This window comes from Mya arenaria, chromosome 15 (assembly GCF_026914265.1).
Source record: "Mya arenaria isolate MELC-2E11 chromosome 15, ASM2691426v1".
NCBI lineage: Eukaryota > Metazoa > Mollusca > Bivalvia > Myida > Myidae > Mya > Mya arenaria.
This window is the reverse complement of record NC_069136.1, coordinates 56,470,455-56,495,425: the sequence shown is the minus strand read 5'-3', so window position 1 is coordinate 56,495,425 and position 24,971 is coordinate 56,470,455. Positions and strand designations below refer to the sequence as shown.

At 34.8% G+C, this 24,971-nt stretch overlaps 1 protein-coding gene across 1 annotated transcript in view; it reads left to right on the top strand.

Annotated features, from left to right (window-relative positions):
* LOC128219922 (tyrosine-protein kinase RYK-like) overlaps positions 1-24,852 on the top strand; it is a 95,132-nt gene extending 70,280 nt beyond the window's left edge. Inside the window, 10 exon segments of the mRNA XM_052928098.1 lie at positions 5,336-5,413; positions 7,247-7,418; positions 9,078-9,163; positions 9,545-9,700; positions 10,966-11,055; positions 11,717-11,919; positions 13,080-13,189; positions 15,196-15,355; positions 16,039-16,175; positions 16,972-24,852. Coding sequence (XP_052784058.1) covers positions 5,336-5,413; positions 7,247-7,418; positions 9,078-9,163; positions 9,545-9,700; positions 10,966-11,055; positions 11,717-11,919; positions 13,080-13,189; positions 15,196-15,355; positions 16,039-16,175; positions 16,972-17,083 — 1,304 coding nt within the window. The 3' untranslated portion in view covers positions 17,084-24,852.
* The last annotated feature ends 119 nt before the right edge of the window (positions 24,853-24,971 follow it).

The window sequence follows — 24,971 nt, the reverse complement described above, 5'->3', positions numbered from 1 at the left end:
ATATTTGGGCCGAAAAAAATCTCAAAAGACGTGCATCAGCTTACAACGAAGAAGTGCTCATAAATAATGAAAGTCCCATTTTTACTCAAGCTTGATTAATTTTCAAAATATATATTTTGTTCCACCGAAAACACAAAAACAAAAGACGTTAATTTGCATCAGCTTACAAGAAGTGCTCATATAAGGGTCCATAACTCTGGCTGTAAAACAATAACAAAACACAAAACTTCCATTGACATTATTTTGCAGTCACTGAGTTCTCGTAAGTCCTATAACTTTGGTTAAGTATTTGTTGAGAATATGCGCATTTTCAAAGAAAACAACAACAACCACATCATATATGTCATTGCATTGATATCTGCTTGGGTGCTTAAAATTGGCACGCCACGATAACTCTGTTAAGATAAGCCCCTTTGTAACATGCATCTCATGTCTACTGAAATCTGGTGCACATAAAGTTGCACCTGTGATTCAAATGATAGGCAGGAGTGTAGCTGCCCTTTACTCGAGAACGCGGCTGAATCCACATGATTCTGACAAAAAAAATAGAACGATTCAGCCAAAGTTACAGTATGCGTACTTTACTATACATGTTGTTACATGGACATTGGACATAAAAATGTAATATACAGTTCAATTGCAAAAAGGACAAAAAATGATACTTCTGTTAGACGATCTGAGTGGTGACAATTAACATAATCGGGGCTTATTTGTTTGCTATTTGAGAGAAAAAATGCTGAGTGAAGGGTTTATTTGTTGATATTTTATCCGAAAACTGGCCACTTTCAAGTACTAATTAAAGCTCCTCAAAACACCCAGAATGCGCCAGATTGCAGCATTGTTTTCAAGAATTTAAGGGGGGGGGGAGGGGCCTTCCCCCAGAACCCACAGCACAATTATGAATCCACATGATTAGAGGGCTAGCTACACCCCTGGTAGGGAATATAAAATTGGGACCACCAACGGCAAACCACCTTATTTGTCACAATGTTTTTTGGACTAAAAACTCTGGCACATGGAACATCACTGTCTGTTGTACAAACATATTTTTGGAAAACTTTGGATGTTTCCATTTGTTAATGGCAGTGCTTGTAGATAATGAACATCTGTGTGAATCCTGCTGTCTGTTGTAATGTGTTGTTTGCAGATTGTGCACTGATATGAAATCCATTAGTTTGATCGTTAATTGCATATAATCTTTTACATTTATTTTCTGCATTCACAGTGATTTCATTGCCAAGATATAAAATAAATGTTTACATGTCATCACCTCAGATTATTTCCATAAAATAAGTAGTTTCACTAACCTATAATATTTGAGCTGTATCAGGCAAACCTAATGATGTTGATGCAGCCAAACGCTCTAAACAGTTATTGAATAAAATGCTCTGAAAAACTCAAAAGGTCTGAGAGACTATGGGAAATTTTGAGCAAACAGACATTTTATTATGTCAATATATATTGGAGTAGAAAATATGTGATTGTTTATTCTATATCTTTAAAATTTATATATCTAATCGTAGACTTTCATTTTCAATACAAGACCGTACATTATATTTCTTTATCGGTTGAAATGCATGCGCATTAAAAAAACAAACAACGTATTCTTTCATATTTGTACAATTCACAGGTTCCATGTTAAACCTACCATTTAGATCAAAATGCGTGAAAAAGGTTCCAAATAAAGGTAGAAATACATAAATGCTCTTTGATAACATGATCAATTCTCATTTGTTTACAAACATATCGTCAAAATGTTATCAAAATCTGATATCAACGACTTTATAATTACACAATTTGAAATAATGAAGGTATAGAATAAATATTTAAGTTGTTTAAAATTGTTCGGTACAATACAAGATGTATTTAGACTCATACACAACTGGGAAAATGCAAACGGCTCGTCCAATATGGTTTTCCCAGCTGTGTATACTTGTCCAAATATATCTGCCAATTGTACAAAACAATGTTAAATACCCTATAAATAGAAGACACCAGAATGAACTATTACAGAAATATTAGCCAAACGTTTTTTAAGTTGAAAGTGCAGTAATGCTCTCAGCTAATTAACCCCAATTACCAGATTGTAATGGTATCTTTTTTAGGTTCGTGGGAAGGTGGTGTAGTCCAAACTTGCCACCTGAAGTTGCACCAACTCTAACACCAAATTCTATATCTGATTTATATGTGCTTGATCCTCTGACATGAAACATATGCACAGATAATGAAGAAATTTACACTCATTTCCTTGTCTAAAACATTTTCCATGTTGTCTGCAATGTTTTGGAAGACTGGCATATCAACAGATCAGCCTTTACATTATCAAATAAACAGTTTTGGAAGGATGCTATTTGGTACAGCTAGCACTGTATGTTTCTGTTCATCATTTGTGTGAGAACTTTTTTTGAAAATCATTTTGCTAATTTATTTTCAAAGATCATGAATGTCATAGCCTTTGTGTCATTGTTATTTGTGTCGTTGACAAACTTTGGTCACATGCAACCATGCAGTGTTTGATTACCCATAAAGAACGTGACTGTATCAGCATCGTGACTGTATCACCATCCGTAGGTCTTGCTTGTAGAATAATTATGATATTTTATTTGCACCTCAACTACATTCCCTAAATTAATGGCCTGTTGGCAATTGCTAATTTTCCGATGAACACAACATATTCTGATATGTTCGAATAGTGTATCTTTGCATTTTATTATAAATTGAAAATTGTTCACCTTAGAACTTGTTATTGTTTGTGTTAGCAGGCCACGAAAAACTTTAAACAACATGTTGAAAAGAGTTAATTTATAATTTGTAAAATGTATTGTTACCATGAGCATTTCAATTTAACGTCTTAAAGTATTTAGTAGTGATTAATATTTTCCCACATTTTTTTGACATCATATTTTGAACTGTTTCTGGTTATGGTCGGGGCGGTCTATTAACAGAATGTGTGAAAAATAATTACTATAAGGTTTTCTTAAATGTATTTTTTATATTTTTTTTAACAATTCTGGAATGAAATAATGAACTAACTTGGTGTAAATATACGTAGGTAATGAATTGTGTGATGGATGTCATTATCGGGGATATGAATGCAGTTGGGCTGGTTAAAGTACCAGTGGATCGAGTCCTTCCTACGTCCCACACTTGAACCAGCCCAACTGCATTCATATTCCGGATAATGATATCAATCACGCAATTTATTCCTTAAAAAGTAATATGATAATAATAGTAGAGGGACATATATTGCTTATTGATAAGTTGTTATCTGTTGAGCACTGTAAACTGGATTGTATGCAACGCAGTACGTTAGCTGAGAATGCAAACCATGTCTGTCTCTGTCTTTGATCCAGGTCATTGCTTTAGTAGCGTCAAGTGCTCTCACATTATAAGCGCCATGGGGTACTTTGTGGAACTCTCAAACTTGTCCAAGACGAGGGTTTGAATGTACTTGTGATGCTCTTGTGTGATATTCTTAAATTAGTAATGCAAAATAACATATCGTGATAATGATTATGCAAAAAAGCATTGTTTTAACGTTTCAAATTAAAAGGCATTTATTTGCGGAAAACGTACTGATCTCATGCAACCAATGAAACAGATATCTGCCACAGAGAAAAAGGTCAGACAGAGGCAGCTCATTAAATCATCTTGCATTTTTTTCTTAAATTTTTCCAGGCAATATATAAGCGCCTATCTTGAAACATTTTGCAATGTTTTCTACTGTCTGTGTCAGATTCCTGTGATCTTGTTCGCAATCTGTAAACGTGCAGATCTTTTTTTTGATGCATTTGCAGGGTGCAGCTGAATGATTGAGATGCAACTAATGATTTATTGGGCATATTTTCGAGAGACTGGAACGAATGTGAAGTTTTAATGACCATTGTCTTTAAGAAATGCTGAGATAAAGTAAAAGAGGCTATTAAAAAAAGACCTCTCCCCATTGCTTGTTGCTTTATTGTCATGATGCAATGATCGTTAACATTCCTTTAGCATATTTATATAGAATTATAGGGTTTAAGCAAGGATTAAAAAAGGACTAGGTGGTGCAGAATAGGGACAGGGTGGTGCAGAATAGGGACAGGGTGCTGCAGAATAGGGACAGGGTGTAGCAGAATAGGGACAGGGTGGTGCAGAATAGGGACAAGGTGCTGCAGAATAGGGACAGGGTGGTGCAGAATAGGGACAGGGTGGTGCAGAATAGGGACAGGGTGCTGCAGAATAGGGACAGGGTGCTGCAGAATAGGGACAGGGTGGTGCAGAATAGGGACAGGGTGGTGCAGAATAGGGACAGGGTGGTGCAGAATAGGGACAGGGTGCTGCAGAATAGGGACAGGGTGCTGCAGAATAGGGACAGGGTGCTGCAGAATAGGGACAGGGTGCTGCAGAATAGGGACAGGGTGGTGCAGAATAGGGACAGGGTGCTGCAGAATAGGGACAGGGTGCTAAGAGTAAAAAGGGCACAATGTGGCTATTAAGAAATTTAACTTTATGAATTTAGCAGAAAATTTTAGAAATAATTCATTGTGTTTAATTGAAGTAATCTTTCAACTTCCAAATTTCAACTGCCAGATTTATTATGTTAGATGTGTATGTATTTATAATATATTATAAAATACAAGTTGTAGACAAAACCAAAGAAATATTTGAGAGTCTTGAGCATTTAATTCTATAAAGGCAGAAGGGTACCCAAACTTAGCAGGTCTCAATGAGGGCAGAAGGGGACAGCACTCTTCCATAACCCTTTAGCTTAAACCCTAGAGTTATCTTAATATTTTTAAAATACAATGAAACTTTTGCATATTTTTTACCCTACATAACATATTGACCTATATAAGCTGCAAATTATTTTGACTTGAGAATTGAGAGCTGACATAAGTTTCACAGTATGAAGTATTATATTAAAAATTATGGGTTTAGTAGGTGGACCGATATGGGATATATAGGGAAAAGGAAACCATATCGGGTGAGAGCGAAGCAACATATATATCACATTGACAACCTGTTTACATGTTTAAATGTTTTATTTATTTATCGGAATCGCTAATTCATCCGAACCATTTTGGTACAATATAAATTTGGTGACCCAATATGGAAAAATATGGTCACCACGTGCATTATTAATGTGAGGCGTGATATTATATAGGGTTGTTTCTTGTTAAAAAAATTGGGTTTCGTCTTGTATCAGTTTCATATCATATCTTAATAATTATGATAGTTTATAGTAGTGAAACAGATAAAGAAATCATTATTTATACAGATTGTTTTTAATGAAATTCAGCTGTCAAAAGGCATACGAAATTGTATGATTTTTAAGTCTTGTTTCTACTTTCAGTGGACACATACCTCTTCAAGGAGTTGTCAACACAGCGGCCAGTGTCGAGAGATTTCAACATTTCCGGGAAAGGCTCAGGTAAAAACATGTAGATCTAGGAAAATTATTGAATCGGAAAATAACTGATTAGTATGGAGAGCACAATTTGAAATATAAACTGGATAAATTATTTTAGTGTCTTGCATTGATCATAAAACAGATTGAGACACAATTAGTTGGGCGCCGTAGCATAGAGTATAGAATCACACTTGAGTACCACTTCTGGGACATTCGTCACTAACAGTGACAGCTCATCTTGTTTTATTCTTGATGGTGTCACCTGACCTCCAAAGTTGGAATCAGGAATACTGCTTATTTTAAGACTGGGATCAGGAATGCCATTCAGAATAAGTTTTGAATAAAGTGTTTATAAATATAGTTTATATTCGTATATTTTATCTTGGCTTCTTTGGTCACATGCTACAATGATCAGTTATAACACACCCAAATTGAGACAACTACATGTGTAGGTCCGTAATGGTTAGGGGCACCGTATGGGTTGATGAAAATTGTAAAATTAGAGTACTGTGAAATCATTTATATTCGTTGGCATGAAATTTCGTGGTTTGCCGAAAAAATACAATTTCGTGGGTACTTGAATTGGTGGTTTTTCATTTTTGAAAAAAAAAAAATTGAATATGCGATCGTCTGCATAATCTCCATGCGCTGGCCCTTGATTTCCGTTTCTACGTCACACGGTTTATGACACTCGCGAAAGTGGTACGAGATGCCAATTAGTGCATATACCCATGTCAATTATCGATGTGATTGGGAATTAAGGTCATAAAAGAAGATGTACCCTAATCATAAATACAGATAGGGGAAGCCATTGAATACCAATTAAGAATTTTGCAAACTGTGAAAACACCGAAAAGGTGCATATATTTGAGTAAACAAGATCATTTCAATATTTATTCACACATTTTTGTTTAATAAATATATTGAACGCGTTGTTTTGTATTTTGTACTCAGTAACCTCCAATGTAATCAATTAATTATTTCATTAAATAAAAAAATCGAGTAACGACACTCATCACGGACATCTTGTAAACCTGGAGATTTTCATTAACAGCACACGTTTAAACACGTGCTTCTGTCATTTGGTTCATAAAAATACATTTAATTGATTTGGTTTATTATTTGTTAAAGGCAGATATAATATATTAACAAAACAATGATCAATGGTAAAATATACAGGAATAAAGGCTGTATACTGCGACTTCTGTAACGAATAAAATAGTATGTACATAACATGGCAGTTGAAAAAGTGAATAAAGGGTCTATATTTCATGGGATCTTAAATTTGTGGATCACCTTACCCACGAAAACCACGAACATTAATGCCCCACGAACATTAATGATTTCACAGTATATTAAAAGCATTTTTTTGAATAATTAAAATGAATACATGTCGTAACATATTTCCTGGTATTGTATTTATAGGTTGGCTTATAATACAGTACAAGCTAGAATATAATACCTTCAATAATCAAGAATGTCAATATGATCTGTACACAATATGAATAACATTATATTCACGATTCCAATGTTATAAGAGTTCAATGGAGTTTTTAATATATATATGAATTTCACTTTGGAGTCGGGGCGTTTGGAAAGCCAATTGCCAGTGGAATTATGGATAAATAGTATATTGAACTTGACCCAATTGTTTAAGAACTCATGATTGAAGCATGAAATATTGAAGATAAAATATGCTTCATACTTTCTGTGAAAAAAAACACATTGTTTTAATAGGTCAGTGAGGAAGCAGGGTCATCAACTTACGTTTCTATATCACCTTGGATTGTGAATGTTTATTAATTATCCTCCTGGCATAGACAAAAAATATTTATAATATACGGTATGTTACAGTTGAAGAAAAACGTCGTTTGGACAACAGTGAAGAGGCTGGGTCATCGACTCACGTATTCTACATTGCGGTGGGATGTGCATGTGCCGTTATCATCCTTGTGGCGTTAGCTGTCGCTGTGTACTATGTAAACTCCCAGAAATCTACAAACCGGGCATATGCTGAAAGAATAAGGTAGGTTTTGTATGTCTTGATTCTTAAACAAGGCATTTGTAATAAATAATAATTTTGCCTCAAAGTAATGGCAGCATTTTTATTGAAGAATAGGTTGGCTATACTACTCGCCCCGGCGTCAGCGTCCGGTTAAAGTTTTAGGGCAATTGACTTAATACTTCAAACAGTTGTTCAGGACCATCACACAATGAGGTTACATAACTCCATATTATCCTTAATACAAGTTATGGCCCCTGATTGACTTAGGTTAAAGTTTTAGGGCAGGTTAAAGTTTTAGGGCAAGTTGGGATTTTCACTGAACTCCAATACCATTCATTCAATTGACTTAATACTTCACACAGTTGTTCAGTGCCATCACATAATGAGGTTAGATAACTCCTTATTATCTTTTATACAAATTATGGCCCCTGATTGACTATGGAAATTAGGTTAAAGTTTTAGGGCAGGTTGGGATAGTTATTAATAACTTCTATACCCTTCATTCAATTGACTTAATACTTCACACAATTGTTCAGGACCATCACTCAATAAGGTTACATAACTCCATATTCTTAATACAAGTTATGGCCCCTGATTGACTTGGGTTAAAGTTTTAGGCAAGTAAAAATTTAGGGCAAGTTGGGATTTTAATAAAAAATCTTCTATACCATTCATTCAATGCACTTAATAAAATTCAAAATTATTTACGACCATCTTACAACAAGAAACATAACTCCAATTTAACCATAAATACAAATTATGGCCCTTGAATTTTTTTTTTTTAAAGGCATATTTGTGTATTCTTAACCACATTTTCATAACGGGAAATCAAGTTATTTGAATGGCTTGCGTCATTGTTCGGACGGGCTGGTGGGAGGGCAGCATCAAAGTTGCCTTATTTATCGAATAATTTTAGTAAGGTTTGACATAAAGAGACCAAACTTGGTAATATCACATCGTTATTGTATTCACTTCTAAGTCAAAGCGGCGTAGTCTTACGACGGCTCTTTTAAATAAAATTCTATGCATTAAATGAGGCATTAACAAGGTATTCATTTTTGACTCAAACTAGGTTTTTTCTTAAATTTCTGAGAAAAAGATGATTTACTTTCAGTTATAAACCATGATATGTCATAGTATTCAATTAAAGCCAATAGCCTTCTATTATTCCAATGTATTCTTAAAAGCTAATGGCCTACTTTTGTTCCCATGTATTTAGTAAACCTAAAAGCCTGCTATTGCTCCAATGTTTTCAATAAACCCAAAAGCCTACTATTGCTCTAATGTTTTCAGTATAGCCAATAGCCTACTACTGTTCCAATGTATTGTTTAATGCCAATAACCTACTATTGGTCCAATGTATTTAGTAAAGCCAATAGCCCACTATTGGTCCAATGTATTTAGTAAAGCCAATGCCTACTGTTGTTTCAATGTTTTCAGTAAAGCCAATAGCCTACTTTTGCTCTAATGTATTCATTTCAAGCAAATAGCCTACTATTGTGCCCATGTATTTAGTAAAGCCAATGGCCTACTATTGCTCAAATGTTTTCAGTAAAGCCAATAGCCCACTATTGCTCCAATGTATATATTTAAAGCCAATAGTCTACTATTGTTCCCATGTATTTAGTAAAGCCAATGGCCTACTATTGCTCCAATGTGTTATAGTTCCCACAATTCCAGTGATACAAGCAGCTCCCAGGCACTGACCCAGCAGACACAATCGTTCCTGCGAGCGGACACACCTAGCAAGAGCATTGCTGGATCTCGTAAGTCACAGCGCATGAGATCACTTGGTTAAGGCATAATTTTTTCAACGCTAAGATATGTATCTATGAGATTGCAACATAAATTTTATACAATAATGTACATTATATTTTTAAATGGATTAAAATAAAACTTTTTGTTTTTCTTGGAATTATCTGAGATTATGGCTGCTTTATTAAAGTTGTCAAGCCGATGAAATGAAATAAAATAAATTTCTAAAAAAGTAATTTAGCTGAAATGCAGGTATTTTTTGTATGTGATGGCAGAGATCTTCTCTGCTTGTCAAGGGAGATCACTGTGTAAGAAATTGCAATTTTTCATACCCCTTCTTTATCCTTGCATGGTAAGTTTTACCTTTCTCCTTGTATACACAGTATGTATAGATTCTGTACTTTCAGTACGCAGCTATCCGCGGGGGATTTCCCCGATTCCCGAGATACGCCAGCAGACCCCTGCGCTACTTGTCGACCCCTACTCCCTCCTCATAGAAATTGCAATAGACCGAGCAAGGATTTCTCTCTCTGAGATTATAATGGAAGGTAGGGAACTAGTATTTAATTTTACCACTTTTGATGAAGTCATGCCATAGTCTTTAAGTGTTACCCATTGGCTTATTGAATGGGTTGTGTGGTTTGCACAATGGTAAGGCCAGGGTCATAAAGGGTGAATCAGTGAGTTGTTGAATGGTTGTCTGGTTAGAACAATGGTTAGGCCATAGTTTTCAATTGTGAGCCATTGAGTTATTGAATGGTTGTGCTATTAGCATTATGGACATAGTCTTAAATTGTTAGCCATTGAGTTATTGAATGGTTGTGCTATTAACATTATGGACATAGTCTTAAATTGTTAGCCATTGAGTTATTGAATGGTTGTGCTATTAACATTATGGACATAGTCTTAAATTGTTAGCCATTGAGTTATTGAATGTTTAGCACAATGGTAGGCCATAGTCTTCCAGGGTGAGCCATTGAGTTATTGAATGGTTATCTGGTTAGCACAATGGTAGGCCATAGTCTTCCAGGGTGAGCCATTGAGTTATTGAATGTTTAGCACAATGCTAGGCCATAGTCTTCAATGGTGAGCCATTAGGTTATTGAGTAATTGTCTGGTTTGCACAATGCTAGGCCATAGTCTTCCAGGGTGAGCCATTAGGTTATTGAGTAATTGTCTGGTTAGCACAATGGTAGGCCATAGTCTTCAATGGTGAGCCATTAGGTTATTGAGTAATTGTCTGGTTTGCACAATGCTAGGTCATAGTCTTCAATGGTGAGCCATTAGGTTATTGAGTAATTGTCTGGTTTGCACAATGGTAGGCCATAGTCTTCAATGGTGAGCTATTGAGTTATTGAATGGTTATCTGGTTAGCACAATGGTAGGCCATAGTCTTCAATGGTGAGCCATTAGGTTATTGAGTAATTGTCTGGTTTGCACACTGCTAGGCCATAGTCTTCAATGGTGAGCCATTAGGTTATTGAGTAATTGTCTGGTTTGACAATGCTAGGCCATAGTCTGCAATGGTGAGCTATTGAGTTATTGAATGGTTAGCACAATGGTAAGGCGGTAGTGTTCAAGGGTGAGGCATTTAGTTATTTAACAGTCAGTGGTAAGCGCAATGGTTGAATTATTATAAACTATGTTTTAACTTTTAAGTTTTTGAATACTGGTTCTGTCAAACATTGTCAGCTATTTGCCGTTATTTACTTTTGACACAAAATAGGAGCTATTCTGGTCAAAGGGAACTATACAATATACTGTATTTGTACTCAGCAAACCCTAAACATTTGATTTATTCTTCTTTTTACAGGCACATTTGGCAAGGTATACTGTGGAACTCTGCTTAGTGAAGAAGACAGTGAAGTAGCAGACCAGGAAATATTTGTCAAAACAATAACAGGTGAACTAGCTCAAACATACACCATATTGTGGAAAAGTAACAACATCATAAGTTACGGAGTTAGAAGGTGATCCAATATTGGATATAACGGGGATAGGAAAGCATTATCGGATGAGAGCGAAGCTCTAACGCGAATATGGTTTCCAGCACATCGTGTATCCCATATCGGATCAATTACTAACCGTGTAACGTATATATATCACATCGACAACCTGTTTACAATTTCAATTATTCATCAAATCAGAAAATAGACGCCATTTTGGTACGATGTAAATTTGGTGACCCAAAATGGGAAAAATGGGGTCACTGCGTGACCAGTCCCGGACCAATGGCCTTGCATCATTTATGTTTGACGCGTGATATATTAATACTCAGAATAGAAATGTATCATTATGAGTATGTTAGATGTAGCACATGGTCAATTATAACACTGTGTGTGTTTATATATACAAGAACAGCCGCCTTCATTTCTTTACTGAAATCCACTCTTTAAAATGCTCAAAGCATTAGATTGAATAAAATTTTACTGGTCAAAATAAATGCTCTCTACTAAATCCTTGTGCCTTAAAATATTTGTGACACTTGAAAAATAATATTATATTGATAAATCTGTAATAATGTGCAGAATTTCATTACTTAAATATGCAATTCAACATTTCAGAGCAAGCACGTAGTGATCAGGTGCACGTGTTTCTCGTGGAAAGCTGCCTGATGAAGGGTCTCCCACACCCGAACATTCACCCCGTGATAGGGGCGTGTCTGGATGATAAACTACCACCCTATATCATATACCCATACTCCACAGAGGGGAATCTTAAAAAGTTTCTACAAAAATGTCGATTATCAGACTGTAATTCTCATTATGTAAGTATAGCTAGTTGTCTTTTCTTAAAGTGACACTCTTATTCAAAATCAATGCATACACATGTATAACAAACATAAATTTTAACTGGTAAACCTTTAACTACTTACTAAATTATGCAGAAAATATTAATTACTGATAACAAGAATTTAACTGTGTATTAAATAGCAGAAAACGCAAAAATATTAAATGATTGGTGAATGCTAAAAGATTTACTGTGATCTACTATCGTCTCATAAGGTAGAAATACTGTGTTTTCTGCACCTTTCTTTCAAATTAAACGCAGTATCCTTCATAAGAACCACTGTTTTCGACATTTATTATTCCTTTTTGGTAAATTAAAACAATTGTATCAAATATGGTAAATCTAATTTGGGAGTAAATATATAGTGCATCTTTAAATGGAAGGCATTGAGACAAACTCTAAAATAAAAGTCAAAACTGTCAATCTGTGAGAGTGCTGGCAGCTTTAAATAAAACAAATACAGCTAAAATAGTTGTCTCAAATTATGTTAGGAAAACTGCAAATCATAAGTGTATCCTTGAGAGTTCCAGAGCTGTACACATTTGAAAGTTAACAATGGTGATGTTAACAACTTGAATGAAGTTCTGAACAATCCGCCAATTGTAATTTAAACATTTAATTAAAGTCAAGTCTTGAGCCAGAGAAATATATATCTACCTGATAATTTTACTTTAAAATGGATGTTTTTATAATAAAAAAGTACTGGTATTGATTACTGTTTAATTGAATATTGAATACATGTATATTCCTTCCATATAATTTATTTTTATCATTTAAAGCTGCACTCTCACAGATTGACTGTTTTGACAACTTTTTTTATTTTTTTTTTGTTTTTGAATAAGCCAATTTTTGTGTAAATCTCTTAAAACCAGTGTTATATATATGCTGACAAAAGATCAGATCACAATTTTTCATATTTATGCTTAAAAATAATTATTGATTTTTTCTGGCTAAATATCAGTATTTCACTAGTTTTACAAATAATTGAGATCTGTTTTTTTGTGACTTATCTCATAATACTGCATTTAAAGCATTGGTGCCAAATTCAACTGATTCTGAGACAAAAATAAAATAAAATTGAAAACTGTGAGTCTGTGAGAGTGCAGCTTTAAACCATCTACCTCTTGTGATTTTCAGTCATTATCCACCCAGCAGATTGTATATATGGCCATCCAAGTAATCAGGGGTATTCAGTTTCTGCACAGAAAAAAGATCGTACACAGAGACATTGCAGCAAGAAATTGTGTGTAAGTACATTCAACTGAGAGGGTTAGAGTTTTGTCTAGTTGTATAGGTGTCCGCCTCACACACAAGAGGTTGTGGTTGGATCTGCACCAGGGTGAGAGTGGTCAGGTGGTATAGGTGTCTGCCTCACACCCAAGCGGTTGTGGTTCGATCTGCATCAGGGTGAGAGTGGTCAGGTGGTATAGGTGTCTGCCTCACACCCAAGCGGTTGTGGTTCGATCTGCATCAGGGTGAGAGTGGTCATGTGGTATAGGTGTCTGCCTCACACCCAAGCGGTTGTGGTTCGATCTGCATCAGGGTGAGAGTGGTCAGGTGGTATAGGTGTCTGCCTCACACCCAAGCGGTTGTGGTTCGATCTGCATCAGGGTGAGAGTGGTCATGTGGTATAGGTGTCTGCCTCACACCCAAGCGGTTATGGTTTGATCCCCACCAGGGTGAGAGTGGTCATTTGGTATAGGTGTCTGCCTCTCTCCCAAGAGGTGGGTTTGATCCCCACCAGGGTGAGAGTGGTCATATGGTATAGGTGTCGGCCTGTTACCCAAGAGGTCATGGTTCGATCCCCACCAAGGTTAATTTTCTCAATGCCTCTTAAAATACACAGTACTGGTTTCTGCCCAGGAAACAGACTCAAGAGTGATCTTATAAGCTATCAGCTTTCGTCACAATGGAGCTAAAATAAATTAGTATTAGCCAACTGAATTTGATCATTTGATAAAGGGCCAAAGATGGCCCTTTTTACTGCCAAAATTGTTGGGTATGAAGCTCTGGATTTTTTTTTATATTTGTATTAGTAGAGTTATATATTAATATTGTTTTCACACTGAAAACCATTACCATTTTATCCTGGTACATTTATGCATCTTTCTCACGCCAGAAACTACCAAAAATTTGTCAAAAGATGGAAGAAAAAAACTGAGCGGCGAACATTGTCTGCTGGCAAAACAAAAATTAAGGGTTGGGTTAAAAGAATCGTAGTAAGTCAGAAAACGGGATACAAACATTTTTTTCTGACGCTTGACTTTATATATGCGTATATATATATATATATAAACGTCTGATATACATTAATTACATTAATACATAAAGGGACTGAACACCAGATTGGCACCAAATTTTTTTTTCTGTAACGAATCTCGGGACAATTATTTAATAGAATGTGTTACGCTTTGATATCATAATTGTAAAAAAAAGTACCAAAATGTAAAAAAAAATAATTGTCTGAGACCGGGTTCGAACCCTGTATCGCCAAAATTGCAGTCCAGCGTCATCACCAACTAGCCAATCACGCATAAGGAATGAATTCTACTAGGTAGACATACCAATTAATCTTTTTTAATGGAAAAATACGAAATAACTGCTAAACTTGAATCAATTGTAAACTATGCGGTACTTCAGTTAGTAAGATTCAATGCATTGTACACATTTATACCAAGTTTATGACAGTTTTCGACAATTTTCTTTTTATCTTGCAAATTGATATTTTGGTGCACAGTTGCTTTAAACAGTCATCAACACAGAGTTAGTTTCGGACAAAATGCAAATCAAATAATCGCTTAATAATATTTGAAATCCTTTATTTCATTTATTTTATTCAAAACAATACTTATATGTAAAAAAAAGAAATTGTTTTAAAGTTAAAGAATTACTTTATGAATACCGCCCCTTATTTGTTTTTATGAGATTACCGGTAGCTCAATTTTGTTATTTATCAGTTCAGCTACTTTAAAAAGCTAAAGATTGTTCCAGATATCAGCCCCATGTTTCGTTAACAGTAGAAATATATGTATGAAATAAGTGAAATGAGATCATAATAATATGAACATGGTCCTTTATTCTGACAGTTATAAAATGTCTATCTAGCTGTTTTAAGATTTAAATGCCAATGGTTAGAATGAAAACATGATATCATGTTAACGTTTGACCAAAATTGTTTTCTAAAATTTTACAGTTATTTTGAAAAGTATCACCAACATGATTATATTGTTATGTATAACATTTACCATTCCAGAGTTGAAAGTGATCTAATAGTGAAGCTGACGGATAACTCTTTAGCGCGAGACCTGTTTCCGGGGGACTACAACTGTCTTGGGGACAATGAGAACCGCCCTGTCAAGTGGCTCGCGGTCGAAGGGATATCGGATAGAAGGTTCTCTCCTGCCAGTGATGTGGTTAGTAGCAAAATATGATGGAGAAATTATAATGATGCCTTATTGTAGCTTTAGTAATGGTCTCAAAAATTTCATTACCGTAAAAAGTTATTTAAAGACCATCTCCTGAGGATGCAGTTGTTGATACAATTCCTGAAGTAGCAGTTGTTGATATATGCAGTGGTAAGGGCACTTGCTTCTCACCAAGGCCACCCAAGCTTGATTCCTGGCCTGGATGCATGTGGGTTTGGTTAATGGTCACCAATTCAGACAAGTGGGTTATCTCTGAGTACTCTGGTTTCTCCCATACCACAAGACCACACTCTCGCGCAACATCGTGCCAATGAGAGTGACATAGTATAAGTTATCATAACTTTCTTCATAATGATTAGTATAATGTTTGAACTAAGATTAAAGACAACTGTTTCAGCAGCATGTTTTATTGTAATGCATGTGCATATCATCAGAAAGTTCATGTGTAAAAGTTGACAACAAAGTTGTTAATCACATTTTTAAATTTAATAAAGTTCTGCACAATTGGCCCATTGCGTACTGAAAGTGAAACATTTAGGATAAAGAAGAAGGCTGATGGCATACAAGCATTCTAACAGTTGATTGGATTTCTTGTAATATGTTTGTGCCTGTATGACCTCAGATACTTCCCAGTAGCTGCATTGTAACAAAGCATCGCTTCTGTCTTCCAGTGGTCATTTGGAGTTGTATTATGGGAGTTTGTAACGTTGGCCCACCAGCCGTACCCCGATATTGACCCGTTCGAGATGGAGGCGTATTTACACGAGGGATACCGGCTTGCACAGCCACAAAACTGCCCTGATGAACTGTATGTCAGAGTTGTGTTTCTTATTTATTACAGTAAAACTGCGGTCATTCGAACAAGCGGCGTTCCGACCTCGAGCGATCACAGTTTTGCTGTAGCTTGTCTGATTTTTGCTCTTGTTTGTTATAGATTAAAGCTTTAAACACTGATATGTTTGTTCAGTACCCTGAATCATTGCAAGGCACAATTACATATAGAGTGACAGTCTTCACATTTTGTGATACAACCTATGACCATGTATAATAAGTGAAAAGAAGGGGTTTTACAATTTTGTTGACCATTTTTTGCAAAGGAGCTGTTTGCCAATGCAATGTTAATTTTACTTGTTGATATTATTTTGTGAAATTGCATTAGAAAAGAAAATGATTTTTAGGAAACTTAAAATGAAAGGTTTTGTTTTAAAGATGCACTCTTACTCCCAAATAAGATGTACCACAATTTATACAATTGTTTTAATTTACCGAAAAGGATGAATAAATATCGAAAACAATGGTTATTATGAAGGATACCGTATTCAATTTGAACAAAAGGTGCAGAAAAAACGGTATTTCTCACCTTAGTGACGATAGTTGATCAATGTAAACATTTAAAGACTCAACAGTCATTTAATATGCGAGCATTTTCAGCTATTTAATACACAGTAACAATCTTATTATCAGTTACAAAAATATTTTCCATAAATGCATTATTTAGTAAGTAGTTAAAGGTTAACCACTCAAAATTTATGTTTGTTATACATTGTGTATGTATTGATTTGAAATACATGTATCATTTTCAAATCTTTGCTTTCGAATTCCAGATACGTTGTGATGGCCAACTGTTGGGCTGTGAATCCCGAGGAGCGACCCAAATTTTCCCAGCTACTGGCATGTCTTCAAGACTTTTATACAGCCCTTGGCAGGTTCATTTGAGGGTAGAGGGGGGGACAGCATGGGATTACATAGACTGACTTTGATACTCAATAAGACTGTTCCATTCAAAGTGTAGGGAAAACAGGATCGATGAAAGAGATTAAGTCAGATACTCAGATTGTACTGGTTTGGAGAATGGGGAAAACAGTCAGTAAGACATCCCATAAGAAGATTTAAAATCCCAGGAAAGACTGGAGTAGAGGAAGAAGTCATTCATTCAGTGTGACCTTGACAAAACAAAAAATGCAGCAGACATGATAAAAAAGTCATGGGCAAGCAGGGAAAGACCTGACTGCACAGTGGCTCCAGGCTTGACACAGCACAGTGGCTCCAGGCTTGACACAGCACAGTGGCTCCAGGCTTGACACAGCACAGTCACGCCAGGCTTGACACAGCACAGTGACTCCAGGTTTCACATTGACCCAATGCTCAAGGATTGACTTGATCAGTGGCTCCAAGCTTGACACTGCATGGTGGCTCCAGGCTTGACACTACTAAGTGGCTCAAAGCTTGACATTGGCCCGTTGCTCCAGGCTTGACATTGGCCAGTGGCTCAAAGCTTTACATTGACCAGTGGCTCAAAGCTTCACATTTACTAGTGGATCCAGGCTTCACATTTACCAGTGGCTCCAGGCTTGACATTGACCAGTGACTCAAGGCTTGACATTGACCAGTGGCTCAAGGCTTGACATTGGCCAGTGGCTCAAAGCTTCACATTTACCAGTGGCTCCAGGCTTCACATTTACCAGTGGCTCCAGGCTTGACATTGGCCAGTGTCTCAAGGCTTGACATTGGCCAGTGGCTCAAGATTGGACACTTAAGATACAGATGTATGCTGATGATTAAAATACTTCCATAATAACCTTCTACAATATTATGAAACCAATTTAAGCTTGATAAAAACAGCAACTTTGATTGTCAAAGAATCATATCTTGTTCAAGATGCCTGTTGATGATTGTTTTATAATGCAGTTGCTTGCACATGCAGTTTACTTACATGTCAAGTTTGCTTGTACATGAAGGTATATGTGTCAAGTTTGCTTGTACATGAAGGTATATGTGTCAAGTTTGCTTGTACATGAAGGTATATATGTCAAGTTTGCTTGTACATGAAGGTATATGTGTCAAGTTTGCTTGTACATGAAGGGGTATGTGTCAAGTTTGCTTGTACATGAAGGTATATATGTCAAGTTTGCTTGTACATGAAGGTATATGTGTCAAGTTTGCTTGTACATGAAGGTATATATGTCAAGTTTGCTTGTACATGAAGGTATATATGTCAAGTTTGCTTGTACATGAAGGTATATGTGTCAAGTTTGCTTGTAAATGTAGCTTTGCACGTCAAGTGTTACATCAGGTAGATACAATGTAGTATTAGGTATTCTTATTTATGAGTGTTCATTTCATTATATCATGTCCATCTTAAGAATAAACCCCACTTCATTAAAATCATAACATACCTAAACAAGTTGGTTTTTTCTTCTTATTTCTTGATATTTAAATTAATTTATATTTAGATAGTTTTCAGTTGAATATAAGATAGAATTGGCTCTATGGGAAGTATTTATGCATTATGTAGTCTTATGAATTTTCTAGGTTTTTCTCCAATGGCAGCAATGTACAAACCAGCACAATTAACCATTAGCTTGTCATATTTCAAATAAGAAAAGTTTAGGTACTGTCATAGTCTAAGTATCGTTGTCATCTTTTGTGGCGGCATCATTGGAGTTGTTGGAAAACATTAACCATGGCCGTTACTCAAATTATGGAGACAAAACACACATGTACAGCAAGGCCAATTATTCTGGTTTCAATAATTTTTAAGTTGTGCCCCTTTTTTGACCGAAGAATAACAGAGGAGCGTTGGTGTAAGGTTCGACACATTCTTGATTTAATTTCATATTTCGTATTTCTCAAAAAGAAGACCATTTGAATTTCTGTCATTTTTGCTTCCTGATCATCATTGACAACAGTATTAACCAAGTTTCAAAATGTTTATGACTTACTTTTTTGACTGCTTTTATGAATGGCAACAAGAAGAGTGATAGGTCTTATCGGCAATATGACATAAGCTGTAAATACAGCGCTACAAGTAGTTTGTTGTGATGCCAAAAAGAATGGCGGCGCCCAATATTGTTAGGACAATTTTTGAAGGTCATAGATTATTCCAATCTTATTTTCATTTATTTTTGTGTATGCCACCAAAACCTATTCAACAATTAACTATTATACCTATTTCTGATGGTTGCACTTTATATAGGCAGTGAATGAACGGGTCCTTGTGTACAAGATGTGTATAGCCGTTATGTATTATAATAATTATTTCGTATTTGTTAGTGAATTGTTTCTTATGAATGACATTGTCACCTTCAGAAAGGTGAAAACCCATGTGATATTTATTTTACCAAATTTTTTTTGTGCTTGTTTTGTTTTATTAATTATGGCTTGTTTGGTGCAAAATACAGATAGAAATAGATATATAAATGAAATAAATTTACATTTATGTAAATAAAAATGATAAGGAGCTTCATGAATTTTCACAAAACTGTTTATTGTATAGTGAGCTATCTTAACTAAGGAACTTGATGAATATTCACAAATCTGTTCATTGTATAGTGAGCTATCTTAACTAAGGAACTTGATGAATATTCACAAATCTGTTCATTGTATAGTGAGCTATCTTAACTAAGGAACTTGATGAATATTCACAAATCTGTCCATTGGTATAGGTTTTCTTCTTTGGGTTTGATCCCCACCAGGGAAAACTCATAGCCTCTCAAAATGGACACTGGTTCTGGTTTCTGCTAGGAAACAGAATCAAGTGTGAGTCTTTAATCTGCCAGCTTTTGTAACTATGGAGCTGAAAGAAATCAGTATAAACTAAAAATAAGAAGGCTAGGAGTATTAAGACAGCAAATTTTTTCTGATGGACTTAAATGGATTTTCTTTCATTAATTAGAGATTCAATCTTTGTTTGTCATGCATACAAGTTCAATCATAAATGTTCATTTCTTTTTATAGACATATTGATGGGTGAAAGTCAGAAAGTTTTAATTGACGTTATATGAAGAAGCGGTTAGGACGTTATTGCTTTCATCCTGCGATATTTTTGTTGCAAACTTGATCTTTGAGGCAATAGATCAGCCTTTACTGTTTTCTATCACCTTAGCTTATTGTGTCATGGGGCGATATATATAGGTATTACTTTTGGCGTTGATGGCGGTGATAAACAGCAAAAAACCTTGTGCAGGTAAAAAACATCAGTATTTATTATGCAATTGTAATGAAACGTTCTGACAATGTTTGTTGGCATGTCTAGTTCAAGTTTGATTGTGGGCTGACTTGCATCCATAAATCTAGAGTTATGCACCTTTTTCGTTAAAAAATGGTAAGTTAATGTCTAGTGCAGGTAATAAACTAAGTATTTATAATCCAATGGAAATGAAACTTTGTGACAATGTTTGTTGGCATATTGTTTCCATCACATATCATTGTGAAATAAGTTGACCAAGAAACTTCAGAGTGATTTCCCATTTACGTATTTTAATGTCATGGGCAACTCGGATTATGATGAAACTTGTTTACAGTGTCTGTAGGCACCTCGGTCAAGTTTGATTTTGTGAGAAATTGCATCAGTTACTCAATTTCCTTCAAAATGTTGCACCTTTTACATTTAAATTTGTGTTATAATTTATTTGACCATGATGGGCACCCCAAACAGGCAACACACCAAACTCTGCAATTTGTTTATTTGTTTAAACATTACTCTTTCAGAGGATTTTTTTTATTCAATTCGGCTTGATACATCAACATTCTCTCTCCTGTAGGCATACTTTTTGAATGCAGAATATTTTTTCTTATTTAGTTAATAATTTTATTAAATTTACTTATGCAAACTCTACAATTGGACATACAAATTTTCTGATTTTTGTTGTTGAAAAACTATATTGCAGGAAATGTAATTACATATATATTTTTTAACCTGAAATGTTTCATTAATGTTAACGTGCAAATTTTAAGCTGCAATTGTTACATATATGTTAATTGGCAAATATTACATAAATTTTTACATTCAAATATTATATATGTATGTTAACTTGTAAATGTTACATACATGTAAATCAGCAAATATTACATAAATTTTGACATGCAAATGTTAAGTTAAAAAAGAAAACCTGCTTAGGTTACATATATATTAGCCTGCAATGTATTTTAATTATTTAGAAAGATCTGTTGTGCCAAAGGATAATAAACTGCTGACTTTATATTTTTTGTATCAAACAATATTTCCATAATCGTATGTTACCACAACAGTTGAATTCCCTATTTAACTGATGCTAAGTGTCAACTTTTGCAAATGCTGTTTTGGATAACGGTTTTGTTTTGACAGAAACTCAACTCCAAGTTTAATGCCAGTATAGAATTGAATCCTTATTCTTTACCAAGCAATATATTCGTAAAGAGAGAAGATGATGCTGTTCAGCATAAGAAAAAAAACCACAGTACATTAAAATAAACAAAAATAATGCCAATGGTATAGTGTACATTTTAATTTTCAAGAATCTATTTTATCGTTTATCATATTTTTCCATAATGTACATTGGAATCTCTTTCATTTGTTTCCATTTTCTTTTTTCTACAGGTTTTTAGATTGTCTGTAATTGTAAAAAATGGTTGTGGTGTTGTCATAGCCTTGACATTGTTCTCGTTGACGACCTGGAGTTTTCAGCATTCAAAAACTTTAACCTTGGCCATTACTTCAAACTGTATAAGATTCTTAAATATAATTTAGTACACATACTGCCAGGGACAAAACACACATGTACAGCAAGGCCCACAACTCTTGCTTAAAGTGCACTCTCACAAATAGACAGTTTTGATCTTTTTTTGTCTTTTTTGTCTCAGAATTAGATCATTCTGGCATCAGTGCCTTTAATTCAGCTATATAAGATAATTCACAATAGAACAGAACTCAATTGGTTGGTTAACTGCCAAAAACTTTACTTTTAAAGCTTAAGTAATGCTTTTAGCCATAAAACATCAATTTTCAAATGTAACTATGAAAACTGTGATCTGCTCTTTTGTCAGCAATCTTATATCACTGGTTTCCAGTTACTTTTGCAAAAATTGGCTCATTCGTAAAAACAAAAAATAAAAAAAATTGTCAAAACAATAAATCTGTGAGAGAGCAGCTTTAAATACTTTTCAAGTTATTCCCCCTTTTTTTGGAAAACAACAGATGGGTGTTGGCAATCGCCCTGCAGTGCTCTTGTTTTATCGATGTTATTATTAAATGCAAGACAAGTCATAAACCGCTGATTAAAAACACATCAAATATTTGCTGTTCACTCTTTTAAGTTTTACTTCTTTTGTCCCTTTTTCAGGAGGTATATAATATTCAGAATTGCAGTAAGTTAATAAAATTATTCAAACTTACGACATTAAAGCTGCACTCTCACAGATTGACAATTTTGACAACTCTTTTATTTTTTGTCTTGGAATTTTTTATGCAAATATGGAAAAATGCAAAAAAAATTGTCAGCAGTGTTTTAGCTCTTGTTTCAAGAGATTTACGCAAAAAATTGGCTCATTCCTTGACAAAAAATGAAAAAGTTGTCCAAACGGTCAATCTGTGAGAGTGCAGCTTTAAGTTGCAACAGAGTCACTAGCCAAGAAAAAAAGGACTGTGTAGCTTTTGTTTGCCATCCTTTCTGTAGTTTAGTGTATGTCAGACAATCAATGTATTCTGGTCACAGTAATCAAGGATCATTCTCAAATGTACAAAAAGAATGTATTTTGTTTTATAATTACATAATATGCATTTCGTTTTTTTATGTATCTTTATAATTTTCATCCAGTCATAATTATTTCGACCTGATTATCAAATGCAAAAGTAATAGCTTCATCAAACTTCTGCTTATTTTGTTGAAAAGAAAGCAGACATGTATTCATAGTCTTTGTTTTGTCCGTACTGTATATATTTCCAGTCAAATATCCGTTTATGTGCCAAAACATTTTTATTTTTGTTTCAATCTGTAGGATTCATTTCAGTTATTTATGTAATACATTATGATTTTATTTGATGAATAAGTTTGCGTATCAATGTTTAATCATTAATTTCATCTCATACACTGTACAGGAAGTCCGTCCTAGGGCAAGTTGCTTAGTAAGCTTGTCACTGATAAGCGCTATCAACTGACTCTTATGCAACAGTACGTTATTTAGGTATATCCATCTTCTTAGATTTAGGTCGTTGCTAAGGTACGGAGCTCACTCACATAGCACTTTGTGGTATCCTCTACCCATGCATCTACTTCGATTCAGATCGTTGCTAAGGTATGGAGCTTACTCACGTAGCGCTTTGTGGTATTCTCTACCCATTCATTTACATAGATTAAGGTCGTTGCTAAGGTATGGAGCTTACTCACGTAGCGCTTTGTGGTATTACCTACCCATCCATCTACATAGATTAAGGTTGTTGCTAAGGTATGGAGCTTACTCAAGTAGCGCTTTGTGGTATCCTCTACCCATTCATCTACTTAGATTTAGGTCGTTGCTAAGGTACGGAGCTTACTCACGTAGCGCTTTGTGGTATCCTCTACCCATTCATCTACTTAGATTTAGGTCGTTGCTAAGGTATGGAGCTTACTCACGTAGCGCTTTGTGGTATTCTCTACCCATTCATCTACTTAGATTTAGGTCGTTGCTAAGGTATGGAGCTTACTCACGTAGCGCTTTGTGGTATCCTCTACCCATTCATCTACTTAGATTTAGGTCGTTGCTAAGGTACGGAGCTTATTCACGTAGCGCTTTGTGGTATTCTCTACCCATGCATCTACATAGATTTAGGTCGTTGCTAAGGTACAAACTCACTAACGATGCGCTTTGTGATATGCTCTACCCATGCATCTCGTATTCGAAAAATGCATGCCTACTCAAGTCGTATACTCTCAATGTTATTATTTGAAACACAATTAAAGTAATGGTTTAACGTTATTAGTATGTATTTACCAAAATGAATGTTTTCTTGTTACTTGATCACCTTACCCTATAATTGGGGATTGTTTTAATTTCTTCAGGGTTTAATAATCATTATTTTTTTGCAAATTGATCAGGTTTTTAATATAAAACTTTAAAATATCAATGTTTGTAAACATTTAATAATGGCAACACATAATTAGCCAAAACAAAAGTATCACAAAATTGGGACCTCACAAAATTAGGACTCACGAAATTAGGTCTTACTGAAATTAGGACCTCTCAACATTCAAACAATATACAGAGCATAGTACACCAATCTTAATACAGTAATGAGGTTGTTAAACATACTGAGTTCCAACAGTTGCAGTTGCACATATACATGTTTGTTTTTTATCTGAACTTGTGTGTACTATTTGCTACTTAGTGCATATTTCTGTTTGCTTCATAAAAGTATTTCCCGTGATTAACTTAATTTAACAATATTATATGAATAAGCTCACCAATGCATTTTTAACTAGGTTGTGCTTGAAATAATTTTCTGATGTGAACAAAAATGATCTTGATTTATAAAATGAAAGTATTTTTCCTTATGTAGAGTGAGCATTATGCATTCATTATTTATACTTACTAGTATTTATGTTCTTTTGCTAAGTAGCAATGTGCATAAAAAGTGTACATTTTTGTTAAGTATCATAATGAATGTATCATATTAGATATTACAATTGATCTGTTTATTGTAAGATATTTATGATTTATTTGAGTAAAATAAAGAAATGAATTACCATGAATACCTTTTTGATAGCTGTGACTCTCTTATATATCTCCTTTCCAATATTACCCCCTAACAACTTTTTTCAAACAGGTTTGAAATAAATAATGAACTACACAAGGAATCTTAATAAAGGCT